This window comes from Eubalaena glacialis, chromosome 20 (assembly GCF_028564815.1).
Source record: "Eubalaena glacialis isolate mEubGla1 chromosome 20, mEubGla1.1.hap2.+ XY, whole genome shotgun sequence".
Lineage (NCBI taxonomy): Eukaryota > Metazoa > Chordata > Mammalia > Artiodactyla > Balaenidae > Eubalaena > Eubalaena glacialis.
In genome coordinates this window covers 4,870,182-4,896,823 of record NC_083735.1, presented here as the reverse complement: position 1 = coordinate 4,896,823, position 26,642 = coordinate 4,870,182, and the positions used below count along the sequence as shown (strand labels likewise).

Here is a 26,642-nt window from a genome sequence, read left to right as displayed (position 1 = left end):
AATATAATTTTGAGAAGGAAGAGTAAAAGTGGAAACTCATGAAATATTAAGACACATTATAATATCACAGGACTAAAAATAGTGTTGAATTGGTACCCGAACAGATAGATCAATGACACAGAATAGAAAGACCAAACAGACTTATGTACAAAGGATAACTGCATGTAACAATGATGGCATCATAGATGAAGGGCCTAAATGTAAACATAAATGTTTTAGTCAAATTTCTCGAGGGTAAGCTGCATGACGAACCATCCCCAGGTCTCAGTGGCTTCCAACAATAGTCATTTTATTTCTCCCTCACAAGTTTATGATCAGATAAAAGAACTTGCATTCAATCAGCCAAAGGTAGTCCTGACAATGGTGTGGTAATGGTGTGGTGAAGTCTCTTCCTTTATAGGGACACGTGGTAGGAACGGGTTAATAATAGTGATATGAAGAAGTGAGTGGGTAATTAGGAATAATAATCTATCATAATAAAACTATAAACAAAGTTAGTAGAAAAATGTAGGAAGGTATTTTTATGACATTAAAATACCTTGGGCTAGAGGGGGGAAGCACAAATCGTAATGTAAAATACTGATAAATTCGAACAAATCAAAAGTAAAACTCTCAAGTTTTAGAGAAAGTTAGCTGATGTATGATGGACTGGGAAAGGAAGTTAGCATTATACAGACATTATTTCCCGGACTATAAAAAGAACTCGCACATACAAAAAAAAAAAAACTATAGGTTTCAAGAGAGTAGAACTTTTTTTCCTGCCTCAATCACTGTTGTATCTCCAGTGCTCAGATAAGTGCCTGGCAATATTGACACCTGCTTACTGTTTATTCTGCATCAAGATTCACTTCCCATCTGTCCTGTTCTCCAAGACAGATACATTAATTTCCTATTGCTGCTCTAAGTAACTTTCATGTTTAGCAGCTTAAAATAACACAAATTTACTCTCTAACTTTTCTGAAGGGCAAAAGTCCAACATCAGTCTTACTGGCCTGGAGTCAAGGTGTCAGCAGCGCTGCTCCTTTTGGAGGTCGCCTGCGTTCCTAGGCTCCTTGTTCCCTCCTCCATCTTCAGAAGCATCATCCATCTCCTTCACTGACTGGGTCTGTCCTCACATTACCTTTTCTGTCTTTGACCCTCGTGCCCCCTCTTATCAGACCCTTGTGATTACACTGGGTGCACTCAGATAATTCAGGATCATCTCCTCATTTCACAATCCTTAATTTAATCACATCTGTCAAATCCCTTTTGCCATTTAAGGAAACGTGTTCACAAATTCCATGGATTAGGTCATGAACACGTTAGGGCTGGGGGGAGCCTTATTCAGCCTACCGCACCAGGCTTTCTCAGCCTTGGTACTGGTAACACTTTCTCGACTGGGTAATTAACGATCTGCTGTGGTGGCTTGTCCTGCGCGTTGTTAGATATTTAGTAGCATCCCTGCCCTCGACCCATGAGATGCTGGTAGTACCTCTCCCCCTAGTTGTGACCAGATGTCACCGGTTGAGACCCACTGCTTCACACCATTCTGGGGATCATTTAATAAAGCAAAGCTAAGCATGTCCATCTCCTGCATAGAATTCTCTATTTGCTCCCCTATTACTTTCAACAGAATACCCATACTTCTTAGCACACCATTCAGGTTTTCCATCGTCTGGCTTTGCTGACTTCTCTTGGCCCCATCTGCCCTCACTCCCTATCCTCTTGTCCTCCAGATATTCTTGTGGTTCCCCCAAATATGAGGTTCTCTCACACCTCCTGGCTTTGTAAAATCTGTTTCCCCCTATCTGCCTAAAAATCCCCTTCTCCTATCCTTTATGCAACAAACTTTTATTTACATCTCCTCAAAATTTAGCTGAGATGCTGGAAAACCGAGGTCTCCTCCCTGTGTCTGCCGGCAGCACCCTGAGGTTACCTGTCGGCACGCTAGTGTTTATTTCCTCTTCTCGCTGCACTGTTGGTGGGCTGTTTAGATCTCTGACTTATATCTGTATCCATGGATCTAGCACTCTTCCTGCAACAAATTAGGTGCCCAAGAATTGCATTGCTTTCTGAATGAATGAATAAATGGCGGATTTCATGCCTCAACTTGAATACGCTCTCCAGTGCCTGAGACCGACGAAGAATATTGCTCCAAGATATTGACAAAAAATAACCTGCTTTTCTATTTCAAGATAGAACATGAATTAGTTCTCCTATCCTCTCTCATGGAGAGAACCCGTCACAAAGAGATTATCTGGGCTCTTTTATGAGTGTTTAATAACTATTTAGTTATTATTTTCCCCCAAATTAGTTCATGCTCGGAAACTACCTTTGCTTACTAAATATGCTTAAACTAAGAAATAAATTAGAAAAATCCCTTCCATGGAGAATCTGGCAAAATCAAAGCACCCAATCCTAGATTTCACATCACTGTGAAAAGGCTAGGTATGTCAGGGCGGTTTCGTGAGTTACCCAGAAGCCCATGGTTGATTCTGCAATTTAGATTTTGACTTTGCAAGCAGAAAACTGTCACCTGGCACTTCCAGCCTTCACAATGGAACAAAATCCACTGTTTTGCAAAGTACCAGCATTTGGTATATGCTTCAAACAATGAAAGTGTCAAAAATGGTTTCTGCTGCTGTGCATTTTATTCTTCTTGTAATCTAACGTTAAAAGTTTCTCTTAATGGGTATAAACTGGAGACTCTTTAGTAAATACCACTGAAAACACCTGCACATAATGTTCACTAACGACTGTTTCCTCTATTCAGAGCTAAAATTAAGAGGGTGTTCAGAGAGGATGGATGTTATCTCTCTACCTGTTAAATATATTCAGGTAATTTATGTAAAACACAGAAATTAATGAAATTTCCCCCATGCTACATTTTTATCATTCCGACTCCAACTAAAAATCTGCACACAGACCTTGTAAGGAGAAGGGTAAAAACAAAGTTTCATTATCCAGAATATGTTAAAACTTAATATGCTAAAGGAAGGTTTTGAGATTGCCCTTAATTCCCATATAAGGCTGACTAAAAGGTGCTTTTCCTCTAAACCACCATTTCATAAGTTGTTCCTAAAAATATTTGATTGAGGGCTAGTGTCATGTAAGTGATGTTGGTGAAAACATTTGGCTAAGACCTTGGCTTGCCTGGTTGAATCCCAACTCTGTGACCTTGAGCATGTTACCTAACCTCTCCGTGCCCCTCTCCGTTCCTTCATTTGTAAAGTGTACCTGGAAGGTTTCTTAGAGGATATGCATTCAATTAGGACTTAAAAATTGGGAGAATTTCAGTAAACTGGGATGAAGACAAGGTTACAAAAAGGTGAGAATAACAGCATGAGCCAAGAAACAGAAAGTACAGAGCATATTCTGGGCAGAGCAAATAGAATTTATCTTAATTCCTTGAATTTGTGGTGTGTGTTTTCAAAGTGCTTTCATATATGTTATGCTACTTGGGAATTAAAACAAAAAAAATCATGTGGAGGTTTATAGGAAAGGTATATTTTATTTTACATAAGAAAAAAGTGTGTTTTAGAGAAAATGAATGACTTTTATAAAGTCATCAAGTAATAAATAACGCTTAGGAAGAAATCGAGTCTATACGAGGGAAGGTTTGCTTGCAATGGTGGGATGACTGTCTATAAACACTGCAGATGCAGACTGCATGCGATTTCGCTCTTAATTGCACGTAAGGAAGGATAAAAAAGAGAAGTATCCAAAGACTCAGAGTCTCGTCACAGATAAACAAAATCTGGCTTGGCCTTGCAGGGGCACATCAGTGATGTCTCTCAGTGTCTTCAGTGTTACTCCCCAGCTCTTACTCAGCTCTCTGGAGAATGGTAAACCTAATTCAAGTTAAAGATTTTATTTGATCCAAATGTGCCCCAGTACACAACAGCTAAAGAGAATAAGTTCATGATGAATCAATCAGATGAATGAAGATTGTGATGGCGTTAAAATATGTTCACAAGTTATTTGATACTCCTCCCTTCCAGGGATAAAGCTTAATTCCCCTCCTTTACCCGTTGTGGGCTGTACCGAATGACTGGATTCTAATGAACTGAAGGAGTGAAGGTGTGGGCGCGCCACTTCAGAGACTAGGTAGTAAAGGCCATTACAGTACAGCTTCCTCCTTGCCTTCCCGCTTGGATCACACACGGTGGGGATGGCGCCTGCCATGTCAGGAAAACAGCCAAGCAACCCTATGGAGAGACCCATAAAATGAGAAACCAAAGCCTTCTGCCAAGAGCTATGCAAGAGAGCCATCTCAGAAGTGGATCTTCCAGCTATAATCAAACCTTTAGACGACTGCAGCCCTGGCCAATGTCTTGGCTGCACCTGCTTGACAAGCACTGAGCCAGCACCACTGAGCCAGACCCCTGCCAAATTTTTGACCTGCAGAAACTTTGAAATAACAAATGGGATAATTTGTTAGGTAGCAAAAAATAATGAATAAAAAGGTAAATGTGAATAAGGTGTATGAGGATTGTCTTCCGTCAAAGGGCAGAGATTATGACTGAATCTGGGTTGTAGGGAATAGGATTCTTCCTTGATTAGTTAGTAACTTGACCTAGAAGAGTAAACAACAGTTAAACAAGAAGGGCTTCCCTAGTGGCGCAGTGGTTAAGAATCTGCCTGCCCATGCAGACGACACGGGTTCAAGCCCTGGTCCGGGAAGATCCCACATGCCTCAGAGCAACTAAGCCCGTGGGCCACAACTACTGAGGCTGCACTCTAGAGCCTGCGAGCCACAACTGCTGAAGCCCATGTGCCTAGAGTCCCTGCTCTGCAACAAGAAAGCCACCGCAATGAGAAACCCGCACACCTCACTGCAACTAGAGAAAGCCCGCATGCAGCAATGAAGACCCAACGCAACCAAAAATAAATAAAATAAATTTATTAAAAAAACAAAAAACAATTAAGCAAGGAAGTACAAAGAATTCTGAACCTGATCCAGCTAACTTTTGACCACTGATCTCTCCCTACAGAAAGACTTATTAGTCTTCAAATTTTTGAATTCAAGTCTTTAGTAATATATTCTTTTTTTTCTTTATTAATTAATTAATTTATTTTTTTGGCTGTGTTGGGTCTTCGTTGCTGTGCGAGGGCTTTCTCCAGTTGCGGCAAGCGGGGGCCACTCTTCATCGCGGTGCGCGGGCCTCTCACTATCGCGGCCTCTCTTGTTGCGGAGCACAGGCTCCAGACGCGCAGGCTCAGTAGTTGTGGCTCACGGGCCTAGTTGCTCCGCGGCATGTGGGCTCTTCCCAGACCAGGGCTCGAACCCGTATCCCCTGCATTGGCAGGCAGATTCTCAACCACTGCGGCACCAGGGAAGCCCAGTAATATATTCTAATTCAAGTCTCTACTACATATATTTTTCTGGTTAACGACAGCAGTGGTATGCTTATTAAATCACTTATAAATTGACACTTTTAATTTTCAAAAATGATTAGATTTTTTCATTTTCTAAAAAATTGTATGGAGTCCTTATCTTTATGTGTTTGAGAGTACAGCCCGGATAAGAGTACTTATCCTTGAGTAAATTTGAAAAGCTATGCATTGCCCTCAAATTTATACAGAGCCCTGACTTTTACAAAGCAATTTCAAATAGCGTTCATCCCCAAATAGAATGGTTGCATCAATTTGGGTAGGGTCTCGCTTAGTTCAGCTATCAAAAAATGAAGAGGATTTTAATATACACACTAAAATATATTTGGCATATGAGGCCACGTTTTCTAAGACATGCTAAACCTATAAGAGAAAAAGCAAAAGCTGCTTGCTCTAAAACCCTCCTCTGACTCCCTCTGCGCCCACCCACGTCCAAAGAGGGCAAGCAAAGGCCTGCCAGGCAACCTCGGATTTTAGGACAGAATAAGAAGATAAGGCCCAAAATGGTGTACGGAGCAGCTCAAAGACAAAGGCAAAACCTCAAAGCAAAGAGCAAGTTGGAGCTTCTGAGGTTCCAATTGCCTCCGCTTTTACGATTCGGCCCGGGTGGGTGGTAGATGGGCTGCGCCAGATCTCGCGTTTCGCTGCCGGTAATCCCGCGTCGCGGCCCGGGGCGCTGAGCTACTGCGCCTGCGCCCGGGAGCCCGGCCCGCGGACGGGGGCGGGGCTTCCGGGGCGGGGCCGGACGCGCGCGAGATTTGAATCTCCTCGGGGCCGAGGTACGTGCCTGCGCAGAGGTGAGGTTGCGCGGCAGTTTTTTCGGTAGGGCCGTGCAGCCTAGTGGGGCACAGGGCGGCCCGAGAGATGGTGGAAGGACCGGGCTGTACTCTCAATGGAGAGAAGATTCGGGCGCGAGTGCGCCCGGGCCAGGCGGTGACGGACATGCGGGGCCGAGCGCTGCAGAGCCCGGGGGGGCCCGGCTCGCCGCCCTCGGCCTCTGGGGCTGCAGGCTCCTCACAGGTGAGACGCTCCTATATCTTGCGAGGGTACCAGCAGGGCGAAGTGGAATAAAAACCCCATCGGGTTTCCAGGGTCCAAAGTGTCATCTCTTTGCTCTGGTCCAGGCTCCCTGGGGGCCCGCGTTCTCGAAAGCTGACCTTGACTTCACGGGAGGGAGGAAGGCCGTGCTATTGCGCCTGCGCAGTTGAGAGCTGCTGGGCCGCTGGGCTAAGGGTGCGGTGGAGACGCCCGGGCGGGGAGTGAGGGAAGGTGTTTTATTCCAGGTCACGTCACTTCTTTACAGCCCAGCGAAAGGTGGTTCCTTCTGTCTAGAGCTGCATTTTCTGCTGTTAATGTTCTCAGATCTCCGCACCCCCTGACGTGTTTTTTCCTTCACATTTTTAAGACAATAAGCTTTGTAGGATAAAATTCTAGCTTCTCGCTTGCCTAATACTGTGCAATTGAAAATTATCACAACTAATATATAATTCTGAAATTTCACATAGAAGATTTAGCACCAACCTTCCCACTCAAATTAATATTGCCGTCTAATGAAGGGGCAGTGACACCCATTCTGGTTCCCTTAAGTGAATTTATTGCTTTTTAAAGGAAATTGTAGCACAGCTTCTTGCCACTCAGGCATGCATTCCAGATGGTGTGGTAGTCATTTGGTAAGAATTTAGAACTTAGAACTAAATGAGAATTTAGAATTTAGAACTAAAAATATTCTGATTAAGCCATCGTGCCTTAAAAGCCCTTTAGATGTACGGATGATTGTATTTCATGGATGCATGCAGTATTGCGATGTACTTCAGTTTCTCCTGCAAAGCTTCATCATAGCCTTTGGTCCTGGAAGAAAAAGTTGCCTGCTATGAAATTAGCATATGCTTACAACTTGAAAGAAATGAGGTTCTAAGTCTGAGAAAATAAATTTTCAAACTTGGAAGAAGAGTAAGTTTTGCATCTCCTTCCAGTTGCCCTTGTATTTAATTTATTTTTGACTTTATATGTCAGTTAGTACTCTGCACCTATTCTTTTATTGTAGAGTTTCTCTCAAAATCATTTCAGGGTACCGCGGAGATGGATCCTGAGTGGTCTCTTAAGAATATTAATGTTTAGAAAAATCACTCATTCAACAAAATTTTGAATACTCAAGGAACCTGGGGAACAAAAACTAACACTTCATCTTGTGGAGTCTATTCTTTAGTTGGGAAGATACACAGACATTCATTAAGTAAGAAGAGAAAGAAATATAAATTGATAACTTCTCTAAAGAAGAGATACACGGTTCCATAAGAACTTACAGGAAGTTCAGGGAAAGCTTTGCTGAGAAAGTAACAATTAAGCTGAGGTATGAAGGGTGAGGAGATATGCAGACCTGAACTGAAGGTTGGCGGGCGAAACGCTTCAGGCAGAAGAATAGCAAAGGAAGAGAGCTTCGAATGTATGAGGGATCGAAAGAAACCTGGTGTGGCTGGAAAAGGGAGGATGAGATAGAAGGAAGGTGGTTTGAAATAAGACAGGATTGGGATGGGTGGGTTGGAGTCAGACGCTGCGGATCTTTGTAGACCTGGGTAGGGACTCTATTCATTTTAGGAGTAATGGGGGTCTTTGAAGGGTGATAAGATCCATTGACACTTTGAAAAGGTCACTCTACCTTGCAAAGGTAAAATAAAGAGTGGAGGAAAGGCAGGGTAGATGCAGCTCCCTCGGTTACACGAGGGCTGTAGGAATCCAGGGCGGCACGCCTGGACCTTGGAGGAGGGTGCTGGTGGCGGAGGTGAAGAGAAGGGAACAGAGTCGGTATTTCGGAAGTAAAGGCAGCAGGGCTTGGTAACTGTGGCATGAATATGTTACAGATATCATCATTGACATCATTCAACAATAATACATTTTGTATTAGGTCTTAAGCTTGCTCCCGAGGATACAAAGATGAGTTAGATAAACTTCCTTCTGTGAGAATCCCACTTAGTGTTTTAACTAGACATCACCTCATTGGTATTTAGGCCCAAACAGCATGCACATTCCCTTTAGTTTGTGATTGTCTTCAGTAGCAAGGCGTAAAGTGCTTTTGAAGAACTGTTCCATTTCATTTACAAGAGAAAATACAAGAGATGATAACCCCATGATAAAGGATTAACCTGATTCTACAGATGAGGAATGTGAAGCTCAGAGTGAGTTTAAATAATTAAGTTAATAATTTAAATAATTAAGATCACATGACTAGGAAGGGGTGAACCAGGGTTTGGCCTCCCTGCTTTCAGACTCCAAAGCCTGCACTCCTAACCGCAGGTCGCCTCAGTTCTAAACGGTTCAGTAGGAAAACGGCTAATTCATTGTCAGGAGCACCATATAGCTCAGCAGGTAGTGGTGATTACTGATGAACCAGAGAAGTGAGACCTTAGCTTTTTGGCTGTGTCTGCCACCATTTTTAGTTTTGTTCAGTGTGGTTGATTCTCTTACCTAATCTGATAATCCCAATGGCTTCCATTCCCATGTTCACAGTGCAGCCTGATAATATAATACAAATGCTTAGTCAATGGTTGGGCAATTGTTAATATCACTTGGAAGCATTACTAAATGAGCTCTATACCCCTTAAATAAAAAGCCTTGAACATAAAGCTGTTATGCTTAATACCTTGACGTAAAGAGGTATTAAAAGTTAGAAGAGGTCTTTATGATTGGGATCAGGAATCTGGTCCTGTGGGAACTGGCTTTGAAAATCAATGTGGAATGAATAATCCCTTTGTGGTTATTGGGAATATTCTAAATATTTTGCCATGGCTTCACTTTCTGGGCCTTTGATCTAAAAAAATAATAATCTTTATCAACATGAAGGGTTCTTTGCATTTTAGAGGGTTGTTAGATCCATAGTAAATTGCATCAAAACATGGTAGGTTGTCACAGATCTCTGGCATGATCATTACTGTAATGATCCCATGTTTTCTAGGCCTTTATGCCAGAGTTAAAGCTATTTAAAGTTGTCTGCTACTGGCTTGAAGTCATTAGTTTTCACAAGGCAGCAGTTGAAAAATAACTGCGTACAATCTTCTTTATATTGCAGTAAACAGGAAAAAATACGAAGGAGAGTTAAAGAAATATTAATTGGCTATTTAAAATAAATGATTTAAACTCCAGATAATCATTGTACCAAAAAAAAAACCAAAAAAAAAAAAAACCCACCTCCGTAGCTACCGCCGTAATGAACCAGTTACTGTGGCATATAGCCTTCCTCTTTGCTGCGGTTTGAAGTTCATAGAGAACACGTTTTAAGGCATGTCTCCCTGTGACAAGTGATCCTCATTTTGAAGAAGAAAGGCTCGCCATAGAAGGTCCCGGCATTTGCTAGTCCTGCATGCACTATATTATTTCTCTGAGTTTTGATCCACTGTCTTGTCAGCATAAAATTATGCAACTATGTAAGCACACTGCATAAAACTCTGTTGGAGCTTTGGAACCTTATGGTACGAAACAACACTGGAATATAAATGAACATGTCTGGTTAATGAGCTGTGAAGAGTCAATCCTCCGGTTTTAATTGTTGGGTGGATACAATATTTTAGTGAAATTGGTGTGTAATCTGCATGAGTTTTCAATCTCCTTTCACAAAACAGGATATGAAACAGTTTATTTATAAGTATTCGTTTCATGTGAAACACCATCCTCTGGCTACTCCATCACTCCTTAAGCGTTGATACATGTAGCGAGCTCTTCCTCATCTTGATCTGCCCTTGACTGTGCCTTGAACAGAGTAGGTGTTTAGTAGACATTTGGATGGATGGAGAAGAGCAAGGTTTTGAATAGTGCAAAAGTAGTTTTGATGAAGGATTTAAAAATCAATTCAGTTCAGAATCTTTCTTTATGAGTATGTATTTTGTTATGTATGTTAAATAGAAATTCCTATGACAAGAAACTCGTGAAGCCACATAGTAAAGGTTTTCCTCCCTCCTCTCCCTTCTTCATAGTGGGGGGAAAGAATCATAGCTGATTTTTATTGCCATTATGTAAAGGAAGGAGCTAATCCACAGAGATTCGTTTTCCAGCTAAATGAAGCTTACTTGTTTAAATCCAAAAAGGGGTTTTAAAATTGCATTATAGAACTTGCTTACCTTCTTCAGTGGATACTGATAATGGTTTCACCTTAATGACTCAGGATCATTATTATCAGCACTCAGCTTTATATGGAGTCATGGAACAAGGGTCAACAGAGAACAGATAACAGTCTTAGGGATGAGGAAACTCAGGGAGATGACTTTCCATGGCCGTTGGAGCTTTCACCAAACAACAAAGTATTGGGGGTGATGTAGAGAAAAGAACATATGATTATCTTGATTTTGAATTCCAGCTCCTTTGTTACTTCCTCAGCTGGAGGTGCTTATACTTACATCTTTGCTTATTTGGTCAGGATTAGATTAGAAGACATATAAAACTCTGAGCTTAGTGCCTAGCAATGTAAAGTAAACGTCCTGGTAATTGTTTGTTCCTTTTTCTCCCACATCAGGGCTGTCTCACCAGACCCATTTATCAGAGGCATGACCTATTCCCTTATGAAAGGGTGTAATCTTTTGGTGCCCTCATATTGTGTATAAAGCATTTAGCCTCTGAGTAAGCGCTTATAGCCTCTGCTCTTACAAAATTGTAGAATATATTTTGATGAAAGGACCTAAAGACCTCTGTTTGGGAGCTTAGAGACCATTTTAAAATTAGATTCTTTGATGGTTTAAATTGGTAGAGAAGTGACTTCTGATTACTGAAAGTGTCGTCGTATTAGGAAAGTAAAGCATGTGGGAGACAAAAAGGAGGACAGACTATGAATGTAAATATGGTATTATTTTTTCCCTCTCTGGGGAAAATATGTAACTGCACTAGAGCTGAAACATTTATCTATGGAAAAGCCTTATTCTGTTCTGAAAAGTTCATCTTCCTTGTTCACCCATGAATAGGCAGGATAAATGGTAATCAGCACAATAAATCATGCGCTGTCTCCGAAGATATATGTTGTTTTGACGATTTCATATTAAGCCACTTGAAAATGGGAAGGTGAACCCTTCTCAATCATACTTAAAATTGTGGCAAAGGAGATTTTCCTATTTCAGGGAAAAAAAAAAAAGGATGAAATGTTCAAATAATACTGTAATAGGATTATAAGGGCCAAAATGAGAAAGTCAAGTATATATTGGGCCATTGTGTATAGTTACAGCAAAAATAAGGCTTGTGGAAATTAATTTTTGAATTTGTCTGGACAGCTGAAGCTTATACAAAGAGGTGATAACCCCAGATTCCACAGTAGGACAAGTGAATATCTTGTAAATCTATGGTTTATTGCAAAAGCCTTTCCCAGTTTGTACACAGGCGCTCTCAAAATAAATGGAACAAACCATCACTGGTACACCAGAATTTCCCCTAAATGGAGTTTTTAAAAAACAGTTAAAAATATATGCAGGTGCTTGAGATGGGCAATTATAAGTTGAAATTTTTATTTTGCCCTGAGTATATTATCTAAAGCTGATTATTTTAGAAAAGATAGTGTACTGGGAATCAGGTGATTTGGTCAAGTGCTCACATGATAGACAACTGGATAAAAAGATCTTTTTGTATCACCTCTCTCAAAACCCAAATAAGGTATTGGAATAGATGTTTTCAAAGCAGCCATTTAAATGCTAAGTAAACATCTTAAATAAAAACCAGGACAGGCTGGGACTGGTCGCTGAAAATACATTAATCTCTTCCTAAACCTTCCCATAAAGTTCTTTTTACTTTATGGGAAACTCTGGTAAATATAGTATTTTACATCCATCTGGCTTTTGGTAGTCATGAGAATTTGGTCCTCCTATATTTAAGCCTCACTCCATTGAAGATAATTAGAAAATAAGAGACTAAGGTGTTAATAATTTTCAAAGGAGATAAAACAGGTGGTAGAGTAGAAGTTTTTGCCAAGACACCTTGGGAAAGGTAAAGCAAGATGAGGATGATGGGTGGGGAAGACAGCAACCCTGTATTTTAAAGCCACACTCATTTTTAAGAGGGAAAGAAGGAGGGATCTGATTAATCCCACAGATGTTTCCTGAATTCCAGGCATTGTGTGAGGCTCCCAGGGATATTAAACACCAGAGTTACTTTTCCCCAGGAGCTTATGGACAAATAAGAGAGAAACACAAGTCACAGACAGATCATCATTCAGTTTGTTCAGTCCCATCATAGTGGTTGGTGAAAACACTGTGCTGGGTTTGGCAGGTTGAAAACCTCAAGATGATTCCTCTTTCCAGTGGGGAAATTCCAGTACCAGAGAGAGGGACACACAGTACATGTGAGCAAGGAAGAGGTTATACTAACATGTCATTTTAAACCCAAGCACCTCATCAAGTATTAAAAAACGAATTCTGGGACTTCCCTGGTGGTCCAGTGGATTGGCACTAGAGTTCATCCAAGAAAGAGAAGAGAAATCGGAGGCAAATGTTCTGAGGACATGGTGGCACGTGTCTGTAGTTCCTGATGCTAGAATCTCCCACAGGGTTTTTGTTGTTGTTTTTTGTTTGTTTGTTTGTTTTTTGGTTCGTGCAGAACTGCAAGGCTGTCACTGTTAATTACTCCTGTGCATTCGTTCATTGGTCTCTCTAAGTCTGTGATTGATTCCGCAGTTCTTATTTTGCAAAGGAGAGATGTAAAGCCAGTTCTCTGAACTTCAGGCAGTTGGGAAAGTTTGGCATTGGCTGTAGCCATTACAACTGTGAATGGATTTAGTGGAAGAATAGTGTCTGTTCATGCCTTCATCTGCTTGGGCTGCTATGACAAAATACCACAGACTGTGTGGCTTAGACAACAGAAATTAATTTCCTTACAGTTCTGGAGGCTAGAAGTTTAAGACCAGGGTTCCAGCCAGTTGTTTCTGGTGAAGCTGTCTTCCTGGTTTGCTGATACCACTTTCTTTTCACATGGCCTTTCCTCTGAGTATACAGGAGGAAGAGAGTGTGTTCTCTGGTGTCTCTTCTTATAAAGATACTAATCCTGTTGGATCAGGGTCCCACCCTTATGACCCGATTAAACCTTAATTACCTCTTAAAGGCCCTGTTTTCAAATACAGTCACAATGGGGGTAAGAATTTCAACGTAAAGAGTGTTGGAGGGGACACAATTTAGTCCCTAGCAACTTGCAATCTTTTTTTCTTCTTTTTAACATCTCTTATCCCTTTATCCCTTTGAGCTAAATACTACAGTTGTGTCTTTTTTTTTTTTTTTTAAACAAGGACCAATTTAGTCAAATAAAGAATAGAATGAACATATCATCTTAAATACATAGGATGACAGATGTCTAAACCAAAAGTCTGAGAATCACTGAATGGTAACATCCTAACATAAGTGGAAGGAAAGTTGTGATTTGCTCACAGACAGTATCTAAAACTGTTTTATAGTTTTATGATACCAGTATACGTACTGCCCAGGTTAAGAAAAAGAGCATTATCTATGTCATCATTTTCTATGTCATTGTTACTTGGAAGTCTAGTCAATTGATTTCTTTAAAAAAAAAAAATGATAGGTTGGCAGGGCTTCTCAAGGGATATCTAAACTCAACCCATTCCTTTCTTTCACCCACAGAAGGACTGAGATTTTATGTTTATAATTTCCTTGATCTTCTTGATAATGTTCAGTTCATATGTTGTAATTCTAACAATATGTTGTTTGGTTTTGCATGCTGATAGGGGGAAGGAGTAGTGGGTTTCTTTTTCCTTTATTCTGAACACTGCAGTTGGGGAGGGAGAGAGGCGCAGACCTCAAATCAGATTCCCCTCCTCAGGGGGACCCCAGGCTTTATCTCTGATCCCCCGTATCCCACAAGACCGTGAAATTGAAGCTCTCATTCCTTATGTCTGGTAAAATGCCTTTCTGATAAAAGCTGGCTTCTTACCTTTGGGGTTCTCTCTCACTTTTGCTTAGCTTGTGACCTCTTATTCTTCCTTACTGGCTTACAAGTCAAAATGTCTTGTTTTCATATTTTATCCACCATTTTTAGCTGTTTGTATCTGAATGCTCTTCCGAGGACCTTGGCTGCACGTTGGAAATGAAAGACTCTGTGCCCTAGTTTTTAGCTTTAAAACATTCACATCATTTTTCTGTGCTTTTCATATGCACAGAGTGATATGGTCCTGGAAGAAAGTTCATTTTGATTGTGTGCCAGTGACTTTTTCCACTTAATTTTTATTTGGCCTCTATCTTTTTAAATGACTGCCTAGTAATTTGACAAAATGTATGTAAACAGCTGATTACGTTACTTGACTTATTGGAGATTATTCTTCTCATTGGATGTACCTGGGCATGAAGTAATATAAAAAGATTAAGAATTAAATTATGCTTTTTGTTTTGAGTTCGTGTGTGTTTACATATGTGTATGTATTTTCTCCTAGGCTGCTGCACTGAATAATAATAAAGACTCCAGCCAGAATTTCTTGAGACTGTTTAATGGACACATTTACAGTGGCGTGGAAACTTTGGGGAAGGAGCTCTTTATGTACTTTGGGCCAAAAGCTTTACGGTAAGGTAAATCTGTATAGTACGTCGTATCTCTCTGTGTTTCTGTGTTTAAAGATGTGTAGAAGGCTTTTCTTGCAGTTTGCTGCATGTCACGTTGAAATACGTAGAAAGTACTCCATTTTTAAGAGAGCTCTAATACAAGAGGTTGAGATTCTATCATGGAAAGCAATAAGCAGAAGAAGAATAGATTGTGATGTCATCATTCCTTGGAGGGTTAGTCAATTTATTTCTCTTAAAAAAAGATGATAGTCTGGCTGGGGCCTCCCAGGGGATGCTAGAGCACTACAGCTCTGTTTTGCTCCTCCTCAAACTCCCTAGGGCGCTCTTTTCCCCTCTCATTTTCACCAAATATTTATTGCATTTAGCGACATTATTCTCTTTATATTTATGACAGCTCCTCGTTTGGTGTGAATGTCTCTAGATTTTTACATTTTTCTCTCTTCCTTCTTTCTCTGAAGCCTCGTACAGAAATGAAAACTTATTTATAGATTTCAAAATTTTCCACAGAAGTAACCGGTTCTCTGCTGTTTCACAGTGCTTATGGAAATTCATTGCTAACACATTGGTTGACTTAATGATAAAAATGTCAAAATGTATGTAATCACCTATCTAATTTTTGCAAAAAATACAAAAAAAGGCCTGTGGATTAATATGTCTGTCAAATCTGTCTTCTCGGAGTGTAGCCTAATCTATTGCAAACTGTAAATTTGAATCTTTTTTAATGTTTCCTTAAGATATTAAACAGTTTTCCCCTTCTTAAAAGTTCTGTTACTGGACCCCATGCTTCTAAGTGAAGGTGAATAATGGTTGCAAAGAGATAATATGACTCTATGATTGTTATTTATTGCATCTCATCTATTGCATGTTTAGAGTACTTCAGACTTTACGTGATTGCTTTTCCTTTGACGTGGTCTCTTCATTGTCAGCAGCTGCTGCCCTTGGACAGCGTTGTCCCTTCGTGGTTTTTCTTAGTCTGGAATGGGTAGCATCAGCACACGCCTCCCGGTTCAGGCAGCAGTGATGTACTGCAGGCTACATTATTGTGGTAATAGATTGATTGATGTGATGGAAAATTCTTTGCTCCAAACAGAGTAGGACACAATGGGATCCATGTAAGATAGTTGAAAACATTGATATGTTATTGATTCTCTGTTGTGAGGTGCAGATTTATTTCTGTAGCACGAGAGGGAGGTTTTTATCAAGTGTTCTCCACCAGACTGATAAGGGGGGAATCATTTCTCAGTGCAGAGCTGTCAGCAGGTGTTGCATGAAGTTCTAAACAAAGGCAGTTGTTTCCTCAAACTAAGCGAACTAGTACCGCCCCTGGCGAGCACGTGTCTCCGCATATGGCTGGGGAGCAGTGCGATTCCTACCGCCTTGACCACTGTATGACGGAACGGTTCAAGGTCATTGGCAGGTCAGCTGTTCGAATATGAAGTGAACCACCTAAAGTCACCTGTATGCCCTTTCACAATTTAGCATAAGTTGCGAAAATGCTCTCCTAACCTGTGCTTCTTGGGAGGATGGGTGACAGTGTCAGAGAAATGGGGTCCTGTGTAAGGCTGCAGGTCTGTGAGCGTGAGATAGAAATGTAGTCTTCATTTCTGACCTCTGTTTCCTCCCCACCAGGCTGGTCTGCTCTTTAGAAAGCCGATAGCAGGAAACATGCTTAATGATCACAGTTTTCCCTCAATAGGTAGCTTCTTACAACTGAAATTGCCCATGGATTTAGTACATCTTATCGGCCAGGCCATGAATCTTCCTGGGATTCATTTGTTATGAAAGTAGAATACAGGCCTAGCCCTCTGGAAGAGAATCTGCCATGTAAAATCCACACTTCAGAAAGATACAAATTAGACAGTGACTATTTCTGTTGCTAAAAGATGTATCAAAGTGCTCAAAGTGCTCTGGAATAGTGCTAGAAAACAATAAAAATGACTTGATATACTACGTTTATTTTAGGAGCGCAGATGTGGTGTTAGTTGTGATTAATACCTATACTCTTTCTGAACACTTTACAGAAGCTCTTCATCTGTAACAAAAAGAAAAAGAGTCATGTTTAATTTTTTGTTAAATATGTATCAAATACTCATTAGAGCAAACTGAGAAACAATGAACAAACAAGAATAAATTTATACCTTCACAATCCCACTACTGAATAGAATCTCTATTAACCATGAGTGCATGTATTGCCGGTACTATGTGTGCATATATTTGTAACTCTATTGACCCAGACATGCCCATCCTACAAGCTGCTATTTTCAATCAAAATGAACGCAGCTTATATCGTGAACTTATATATATATATTTTAAATGAATATCTTTTCTAAAACACTTTGGTGTTTCCAACTATGGTGTATGTGACTCCAATTGTTTGCAATTACGTGCATACTCAGAGACCAGCAACTGTATCTGAAATATTTTGGAGGCTTTGCCATTTTAGTGAAGCATTATACATAATCAATTTTGTAATTTATTGGAGCTTGAGTGATATGATCCTCTAAAGAGAAATGCAAGAGATAATGTGACAGTTCTTTCTGGTTTGCTGAAAAGTCTTTAAGGAATCCGTGATAACGCTACTTACAAGAGGGTTTTAGAGCTTAAACATAGTTTTGTAATCTGTCACATAACATGTTAGGAAAAGTTGGAGTGTGATAAGGACTCTAAATGAAGTTTTATACTTTAGAGTAGTGAATACCTACTGTTTGTCCAACATGCCCACTTATCTTTTGGGGACAGCATTTCCTCTGGAAACTGATCATCTGGTCACAGTAACCAAAGAATTCAAGTTGAATTTCGCATAATCTTACTTAACTTTCTCTCCTACGTAGTCGATTGGGTCAACCCGAGTTCTTCTGTGAACTTTCTCAGCTGGAGCTGAGGCAGGTTAGGCTCTCTGTGATGGAGGAAAGCTGGGGATGTGAGGCCTTAAGACTTGTAGGTGGCCATTGGCTTGTCCAGAAAGACAAGGTGATGGAAAATACAACCAGCCTCCATAAAGCAGAGAGAATCCCAGAGGCATTTTAGCCCCTAATGCCCTCTGTTCCTAAGATCCAGCCACATTCTTGCCTTTCCTGCAGTGTGATTCTTCAGCCTTCCTAAGACTCCATAAGCTACCAAATATCCCTTAATGCCTAAACTTTTTGAGTTGGGTCTCTGCCACCTGCAATTTAAGAAAACTGACCATTAAAGTAATCTACAGGTAGAAAAATACATATTTTTAATTTTTTAAATAGTAGCTTTTATTTTGTATTTCAATTACCATAATGCTTTCATGTGTAACTGGAGAAAATATGGAAATCTTTACCGCAGTCATTTACATTCCCTTCTGCACCTGACAGCCTACAGGGTCACTAGTTCTGCCGCTTTCCTTTTCTTGCTTCTTTTCATAGTACACATCATTTTATTGCAGTTTTTCCCATATTTTAAAGTCATATATAAGCCAATTGTAAAACCTTAAGATAGTTCCAAAGTATCTAAAGGAAAAAGTAAATACCACCTATAATTACTACTGTTAAAAAAAAAACACTCAACAGTTTTTGTAAATGTCATAGATAAAATATAAATTGTATATATACCATATATAGTTTATATTACATATGCATGAATTATAATATGATATTGCATGTTATGATTTTTATATAAACAGGAATTTTAATTTATATTTTTCCCTTTTACATAACATGCGTATTGTATTGGTCAGTGTCAAAATGTACATTATTATTTTTAATGTGCACAAAGTGTTCTACTCTATGGATGTATCATCATTTTTTTAGTCAGCTACCTACTGACTACCTACCCTGCATATTCCTGTCCTAAGGGAGTCTCCACACTCAGGTCCCCCAGCCCACGCCCCCCGCCCCCGGTGGCAGACTGCTGTTGCCTGTTACTCAGTGAGAGGTTCGTGATGGGGAGACAGAGGTTCTGGTTTCTTCCAGACCAGCTTTAATTTTGGGCAGGCCCTGAGCATGTGGGCCTCAGGGTTGCAGTTTTCTCAAGGCTGCTGCCCCTCTCCTCCCTAAGGCAGCCATGCTTCCTTCGCTGTGTAGGTGGCCTTAGGTGAGAGAGAGTTTCCTTGCTCTCTCCCGTGGGACCGGTGCCTCGTTGTGTCACTGTGGGAGTCTGCGCCGAAGCTGACTCCCTGCCTCATGCCTAGAGGCAGATGGCTTTGGCTTCCGCGCGTTCTTAACAGCAGTGCACTTGGCCTGGGCCTGGAGGCAGAAGGGTTTCCTTCCCTCCCCAGTGGCAGACTGCTTGCTTATCCTTGTTACCTGGCACAAGACTTCCTCTGCCTGCAGGAAGTTTCCTGTTACTCCTTCAGGGACAGACGGCTTTTTCTTTGTACCTCTCTATTGGCTAGAGCATCTTAAAACTTTCTAAGACTTCTGCTTCATATAAGAGGCACGTTCAAGAAGCAAGGAGACAGGGTTTCATGCAGGCAGGTCCCATGTCACCAAGGGTGGTTCTTTCAGGTCCCCTGCCATGACTCACATCTTACTTGTGGGCAGCTAACTTGTGGATGCCCGTGGGAAAGAGCTTACAAGTGAGGGCACACTCTCCTTGTGTCTGGGGCTCCAGAGATTCTAAACCGTCATACTAGCCACACTATTTAAAAGTTTGTTGAAAATATTAGCTGTTTTCTTCTTATCCGTTTCTACAGTAGCTGTCTCTTTCTCCCGTACTCTTCCCCAGATGGAATAATTTGTGTGTCTGTCTTTCCACAGAGGGGCTTGTCACTCTTTGGAATTTATTTCACCTGGCTGCTTGCAATGTCCTGTCTCTGATGGGCTCAGGAAAATGTAGGATTTTGTAAATACTGTGATTTTTCTCTCCTTGTTAGGGTAGGATCCATATTCACTTTTAGCTTCCATATCCTAAGTAGAAGCAGAACTCCCTTTTTCCTTTTCAACGTGGTTAAGACCATATCTTTCTTTTTATAACCTCTTTCTTTGAATTCCCAGCATAAGTTTTACAATCTTCATATTCAACTATTTTACACGCTAGTATCCATATGACACTTTTGACCACTTGATAATTTTCATAAGCAACTGCCTCGTCTGCATGTGTAGTTGTCATTAGTCTGAACCTGTGACAGTACTGTTGTTGATGCTATTTATGTTTGGTTAAGGATGTTCAGATTATTCTGCTAGTGATAACCAGGAAGAATGTGGCTGGTGGTCAAAATAGTATTGGGTCTTATTTATTGATTTGTTTCAGGCAGTTATTTCTAACTAGAGGAATTTTCTTACTATCACTTCAATTTTTAGTTTGAACATAATTTTTATATTAGAATTTTGGTTGCAAGCGACAGAAGCCCAACTTAAACAAGTTTACTAATTATTTATTATAAGAATATGGGTGTCTTTTGATAGCGGAAGATAATGCAGTCAGGCTTCAGGTAGAACTGGGAGCAAAGACTAAGCGCCATGAGGACTGTCTGCATTTCTTGACTCTGTTCCCTGCTGAAATCTACTGTCGTCTGTGTCTCTGCAGACAGGCCTCTCGGCTTTTCTGGTGCCCACGTCAGGACACATTACCATAGACAGCTCCCATGATCGATCTCCCAATCCTAACGAGAAACTGATCTCTCTGTGTCCCAGATAAATTCCTCAGGAAAACGCTGATGAATCCAGCTTGATCCAGGTGTCCATTCCCGAATCAGCTGTGTGAAAGGCATGGGATCAGAGGGAGGGACAGAGACCACTCCCGGTTGGGCCTAAAGCCCCCCGTGGGCAGGCAGTCATGTTATGCAGAGTGAATGGTCTCAGGTAACCAGTTGGATTCTGAGTGGACGGAGCTTGAGAGGATCAAGAGATAGAAATAAGGATCTAATAAAATTCTCCTAAACTGGCTTGATAATAATGAGGAATCTTGGAAAGCAAATCTGACTCTGGAATGCAAATGTTAATAGGGGCATATGTCCGAGTTTATAAAACATCAGTATGAAAATTGTTATAACAGTACAGGTATTTACTGTGCCTTGAAAATTTTCATGGTACTGATACGTTTTTCTTAGTTTAAGATAAAGGGTACTTAATAATAAACACAAAATTTATTGGTTTATTGGGGCTCAGTTATCATAACATTTTTCTATTTCATAAAAATTCATAAAAATAAAATTTATTTATTATAAAAATAGTTATTTTTATGCACATTTCCCCCTAAATAGATTTATAAGACCAAAAAAAGGCATACTTATTTGATTTGGGGTTCTTACTGGGGCTACTCCTGCATTTGAATTGGGTCTTAACCTTTGAGATTTTATATGTAGATGCAGTTTCATTATAGAAAGGGATTTAGAGTCCACTTTAGGAGCCATGCAGCTGAAAAGATTTTAGGTATGATGGCTTCTGGGCATGACAGTTGTACACCTTTCACTGGCGTTGAACCTCCATAAGCTAAATTATGGAGTACTTACAGGCACACATTTTTCCTGTCAAGAACTATGGGGCATGTAAAATGCATTTATGATTGATAGTAGGGCACACAGAGTTTAAAACCCACATCTTTAAAGTTAGACTGGTTAACCTTGTACAATACTATAACATGGTGCTTTGGAATTAGAAGCACAGAGCAGTAACATTTGCTGCCAAAAGAGCCATATTTATTAACTCAACAAAGCTATAAGGAGAAGGATTTGAAAGGCAGAAAACAATATTTCATCTTGAGAATCATTTCTGATCTTCATCATCAGAAGTCTCATAAAACCACTTTTTTTTTCCCTCTCTTTTAAACTGGACATGCTAATCAATCCTATAAAAACTGAAAGGCTATGAATTTTTCATCACTGCATTGTGGCTTTCAAGTTAACCGTAAATATTTATAAATCCCCTCTTCCCAATACATATAAAGGTAGAAGGAAACTAAAAGAATTGAAGACAATAGCATTTTGACTTGTTCTCTTTTCTTTTAATATGAAAGATTTTGCAAAAAATTGTTTCACTGTGTTATCCCAAAGCAGGGGGGTAGAAAAGAGTAAGTGTCTTAAACTATAGATCTCATTTTGGAATAGGTAAACATTTCCAATCTACTGTGGCTAGAAATAAGGAAAGTGAATGTTGGTGGCTTTGTAGAATTCATAAAAACACCAACTATAGGCAGTTTAAATTTAGCCTTATCTCACCCCAAGCCTTTGAATCAGAGAAAAAGCTGAGAGACAGTAGACTGTTGTGTGAATAAAAGATACCTCATCTGACAAGAAAAGAGAACCAGGGGTGTGTTTTCTTGGGCTTATTGTCAGGGCCTTATTATTTCTCTAGGAACTTATTTTCTTTGTGAGTTGAAAAAATGATTGCCATATCTAGTTTTATACGGATACAAAGCCATTAACAGAAAAATATGATATTAGCTATCATTTTGTGCCCTTGAAGTGTCTATTGTGACTAACATTTGTTTGCTTATATTCCAAAAAGTGAAGGAACAAAGACTTCATGCATGATATACTTACTGCCGCTCAAAGATGGGTTTGCTTTTGTTCTAGGATTCATTTTGGAATGAAAGGCTCCCTCGTGATTAATCCAGTTAAGTCTAAAAATAAAAATGGACTTTCTCCTGTTTTTGAAGTACAGCTCACCAAAGATCTGATTTGTTTCTTTGACTCATCAGTAGAAATCAGGTAAAAGATTGAATTAAAAATTGCTTCAGCTGCAAAACTGCAAAGTTGGCTCTGCAGTTGGGTTTGGGATGTCACATGTGAAAATAAATAAATAAACATTTTAAAAGTAGTTTATAACTGATAAAACGTCATGTTAAAAGATTCTTCAAGTAACATGTTTTGTTAGGGTCGTCATTGTTTGGCTATATAACTCTCATAAGCTGGTTAACATGAAGTGTTTATGTTTATATCAAAGATCATTTTAAATGACACTTTGTGACTTGTAACCAGGCACATGATTAACGTGTTTTCTATTCCTTTCTATAGAAACTCAGCAGAAAGCCAACAGAGAATAAGAATGATGGAAGAATTAGATGTATGTTCACCTAACTTTAGTTTCTCAAGAGCAGAAAGTGAAGTGAAAAAGCAGAGAGGACGGATGCTATGTGACGTGTTAATGGATCAGAAAGTGTTGCCCGGGGTGGGAAACATCATCAAAAATGAAGCTCTCTTTGACAGTGGTCTCCATCCTGCTGTTAAAGTAGGTTTTAAGTAGTTTTTAAATGATTTCTGTATTTTTAAATACTGTGAAGGGACCAGCGTGGAACACTTAAATCGGCATGGCAGTAACACATGCTCCCCAGACAGACTTCCGGGGTCTTCGCTCACGTCAGCTTCTCCGTGAGGCCAACCCTGGCCTCTCTTTTTAAAATTGCTGTGTGCATCCCTGCCACCCACTTCTTCCTCCCAGGCTTCCATAACTTGCTTTCTTTTTATTTTTCTCCACACCACTGATCACCTTCAGATGTAGCCTGATCCTTACCTGTTATATATATTGTTTAGGATCTGACTTCTGCTGGAACACAGTCCCTTAGGAGGAAGGTGTCTATTTGGCTCGTTGATGCATCCAAGTATCTAGAATACAGTGTCTGGCATTTGGAAGGCATTAAAGAAATATTTCTTGAATGTATGAATGAGCTAAGCTCACAACTTTCTTTTACTATCTGGCATATTAAATTCACACTCTACACACACTCATATATTCCTGTTTGTACCATGAATATGACATTAGAAGATGCTGTTTTGGTGCAATGGTAAGAATGGAAGTCAGGTAGCAGAGAATAAGGAATAAGTGATTGGTGAGGAAATGGAAACAAAACTTACAGTAATTGTTAAAATAGCTTAGATTAGAGCGAAGGGAAAATATTAGACTGCTGGATGGAGAAGTTGGGACAAGAACTGGATTTTTAGGGTTTTTTTTTTCTTGTTCTTCAACTGGAGTGACATGAACTTATTCATATGTTGGGAGAAAAAAAACAAACTGGCCGAGAGGGAGAGGTTAAAATTGTTAAAAAAAAAAAAAAAAAAAAAAGGGATGGTGATTAATAATAGGACCAAGTTGTAAGAAGGTCAGAGCAGTTAGAACTCAAACCCAGGTGGAAGGATACATATATTTTAGTTTACAGGGAAGAAAGCTACATCAGGGCTTTTATCCAGACCCAAATAGTCTCTATTAACTAAACCATCTTTTACGTGATTCCAAAGGTACCTATTTATTTTGTGTAACTGCTTCCCAGAGAGTTTTTATAAAATTCAGATCAGTAGGAAATAAGTTTTCAAAGAAACCAGTTAATAATTGTTGTAGATTTGGTTCTGTTTTTTGACACTTGGAACAAGCTAGTCAAATTTCTGTAATATGGGAATAATGAAACAGAATTTTAACACGAATGAGCTTATGAGCTTTTTAAAATCATCTAGAACTCTATGGAAAATGTTTTTGAAAAAAGTACCCAGAGTGTTGTTGACCAGAACATTGTTATTATCTTTGATAAACTGACAATTTACTTTTTATCAGTACGTCCAGCCGGCCATTCATCTAGTAAAGATCGTTTGGCCGTAATGCGTGAGGGGGTTAAAAATTAGTATTTCTGAAGCTTAGCTATTAGCCCCCTAAAAGCACACGGACAATGATTGAAAAAGTATAATCTAGCCTTTTAAGATGTGACTGAACGTACTACATAAGATGTGGTAAGAAATAAATGAATTTGAGAAGTACATATGTTTTAAACTTTAAATAAATGAAAAAATAGATAATACTTTTAGAAGGATTATGTTGATTAGATGTTTTAGATTTTATAGGCACTGATAAATTTGTTTCTGTTGTATAAAGATATACATGTGTATTCATATACACACAACAAAGGTTGAGTCTTTAGAATTTCTTCTGGAATTACTATTGAAACTACATGTGCCAAATGATAATGAATTCTGCAAAGGGTGACCCTGAGGTTTATGCTAGGCTGTGTCACAAAAAAATTCTTCAGTAAGGTCTGTTTCTGAGTTCTTCCATGTGTTAACAAGTACTTTAATATTAAAGCATGTCTATAAGTTCATATCTTTTTAAAGCTTGATAGTGACCTTGGTGATCATCTGCTCCTGTACCTGGTTTGTCCCTTCTTTCAGGTCTTTTTTTTTTTTTTTTTTTTCCTTTCCTTTTTCTCCTGCAAGACTTTTCAAGGTGGCTGATAGGCAATGCTGGGACTTTGAAGATGTCCAGTACAGAATAGATATTCAAGAAATATTTGAATTTAGAATTAAAGTTTATAAGAATGGTATTTTTCCTTTTTTGAATTTTTCTAAAATTGAGGTATAGTTAATTGGCAATGTTGTGTTAGTTTCAACTGTACAGCAGAGTGATTCAGTTATACACATATATGTATTCTTTTTCAGAATCTTTTCCATTATAGGTTATTAAAAGATACTGAGGGGACTTCGTGGCGGTCCAGTGGTTAAGACTAAGCCTTCCAATGCAGGGGGTGCGGGTTCGATCCCTGGTTGGAGAGCTAAGATCCCACATGCCTCGTGGCCAAAAAACCAAAACATCAAACAGAAGCAATATTGTAAAAAATTCAATGAAGACTATAAAAATGGTCCACATCAAAAAAAAATAAATCTTAAAAAAAATAAAGATACTGAGTATAGTTCCCTGTGCTATACAGTAGGTCCTTGTTGTTTATCTATTTTCTATATAGTCGTGTGTACCCATTAATCCCAAAGTCCTAATTTATCTCCCACCCCACCCCCGGCTCGCCCCTTTGGTAACCATAAGTTTGTTTTCTGTGTCTGTGGGTCTAGTTCTGTTTTGTAAATAAGTTGGAGAATGGTATTTTTTATCTGTAGTACCATCACTTAAAAATATACACTGTTAATAACACTGAATAGATACATGAGTTTTAGAAGAGATGCATATATTTCAAATCTATTTCAAGTTCTCTTAGGTAGAACTGGCAAGTGGTATTGTTTGTCTACAATAATGAACAAATTATGAAACTCTCCTGAGTTGTTTTTCTATTTTAAGGTTTGTCAGTTAACACATGAACAGACTCATCATCTTGTGAAAATGATACGTGATTTCAGCCTTCTTTTTTACAGGGTAAGAGCAAAAATTTTTCAACCATGTAAAATGTCAGTTATTTCCCTTTGATTGCACCAGCAATGTCAAGGCTGTGTGTAGCCATCTAGTGGTAAGAGCATAGCGGTGCATTAGGGGAGAGTGACATGTTATGGGCATAATTAATGCCTTGAAATTTTAGGTCACAGGTCGGTCCAAACTTGTCTAACTCTAATTATATTAAATTATCTTTACACTAAGTTGGGGGACAGCTGTGTTAGCATTTTACTTACTCAGACTCTTGTTCTAATTTTGGATATATAAAAGTAACGTATAGGTAGCCTAGGGAGAGATTCAATACTTTGGGATAAATATAGACTTCAGTTCAATCAGATTTTGCCACTTACCAACAGTGTGGTTGATATTATTTAGGTAACTTAATTTAGATTTAGTTTCTTTATCTGTAAAATGGGATGATAATACTTCTCTATCTACCACAGAGACTGTTTTGAGAATAAGTCCTCACTAAACTGTAAATTTTGAAAGTTGTATATATATACATATATTTGCATATATAGAGTTAAGTAAACACATTTTGTCTTTAAATGAAGTATCATAAATATGTCTTCTTTTCTCTACAGTCCATTTCCTGTATTCAAAATGTTTGTTTTTACTACTGTTAGAAAGTCAGGTATTGTAGGCTTCTTCATTAATTGGCCTAAAGTGTTAATGAGCCTCTTGCTTTACATACCTGTCCTGA

General features: G+C 39.3%; 1 protein-coding gene across 1 annotated transcript in view; it reads left to right on the top strand.

Annotated features, from left to right (window-relative positions):
- Window positions 1-6,237: 6,237 nt before the first annotated feature.
- NEIL3 (nei like DNA glycosylase 3) overlaps window positions 6,238-26,642 on the top strand; it is a 40,228-nt gene continuing 19,823 nt past the window's right edge. The window contains exons 1-5 of the mRNA XM_061177404.1: window positions 6,238-6,393; window positions 14,771-14,898; window positions 22,378-22,512; window positions 22,819-23,032; window positions 25,850-25,924. Of these exons, the coding sequence (XP_061033387.1) occupies window positions 6,238-6,393; window positions 14,771-14,898; window positions 22,378-22,512; window positions 22,819-23,032; window positions 25,850-25,924 (708 nt within the window). The remainder of the gene's footprint in view (window positions 6,394-14,770; window positions 14,899-22,377; window positions 22,513-22,818; window positions 23,033-25,849; window positions 25,925-26,642) is intronic.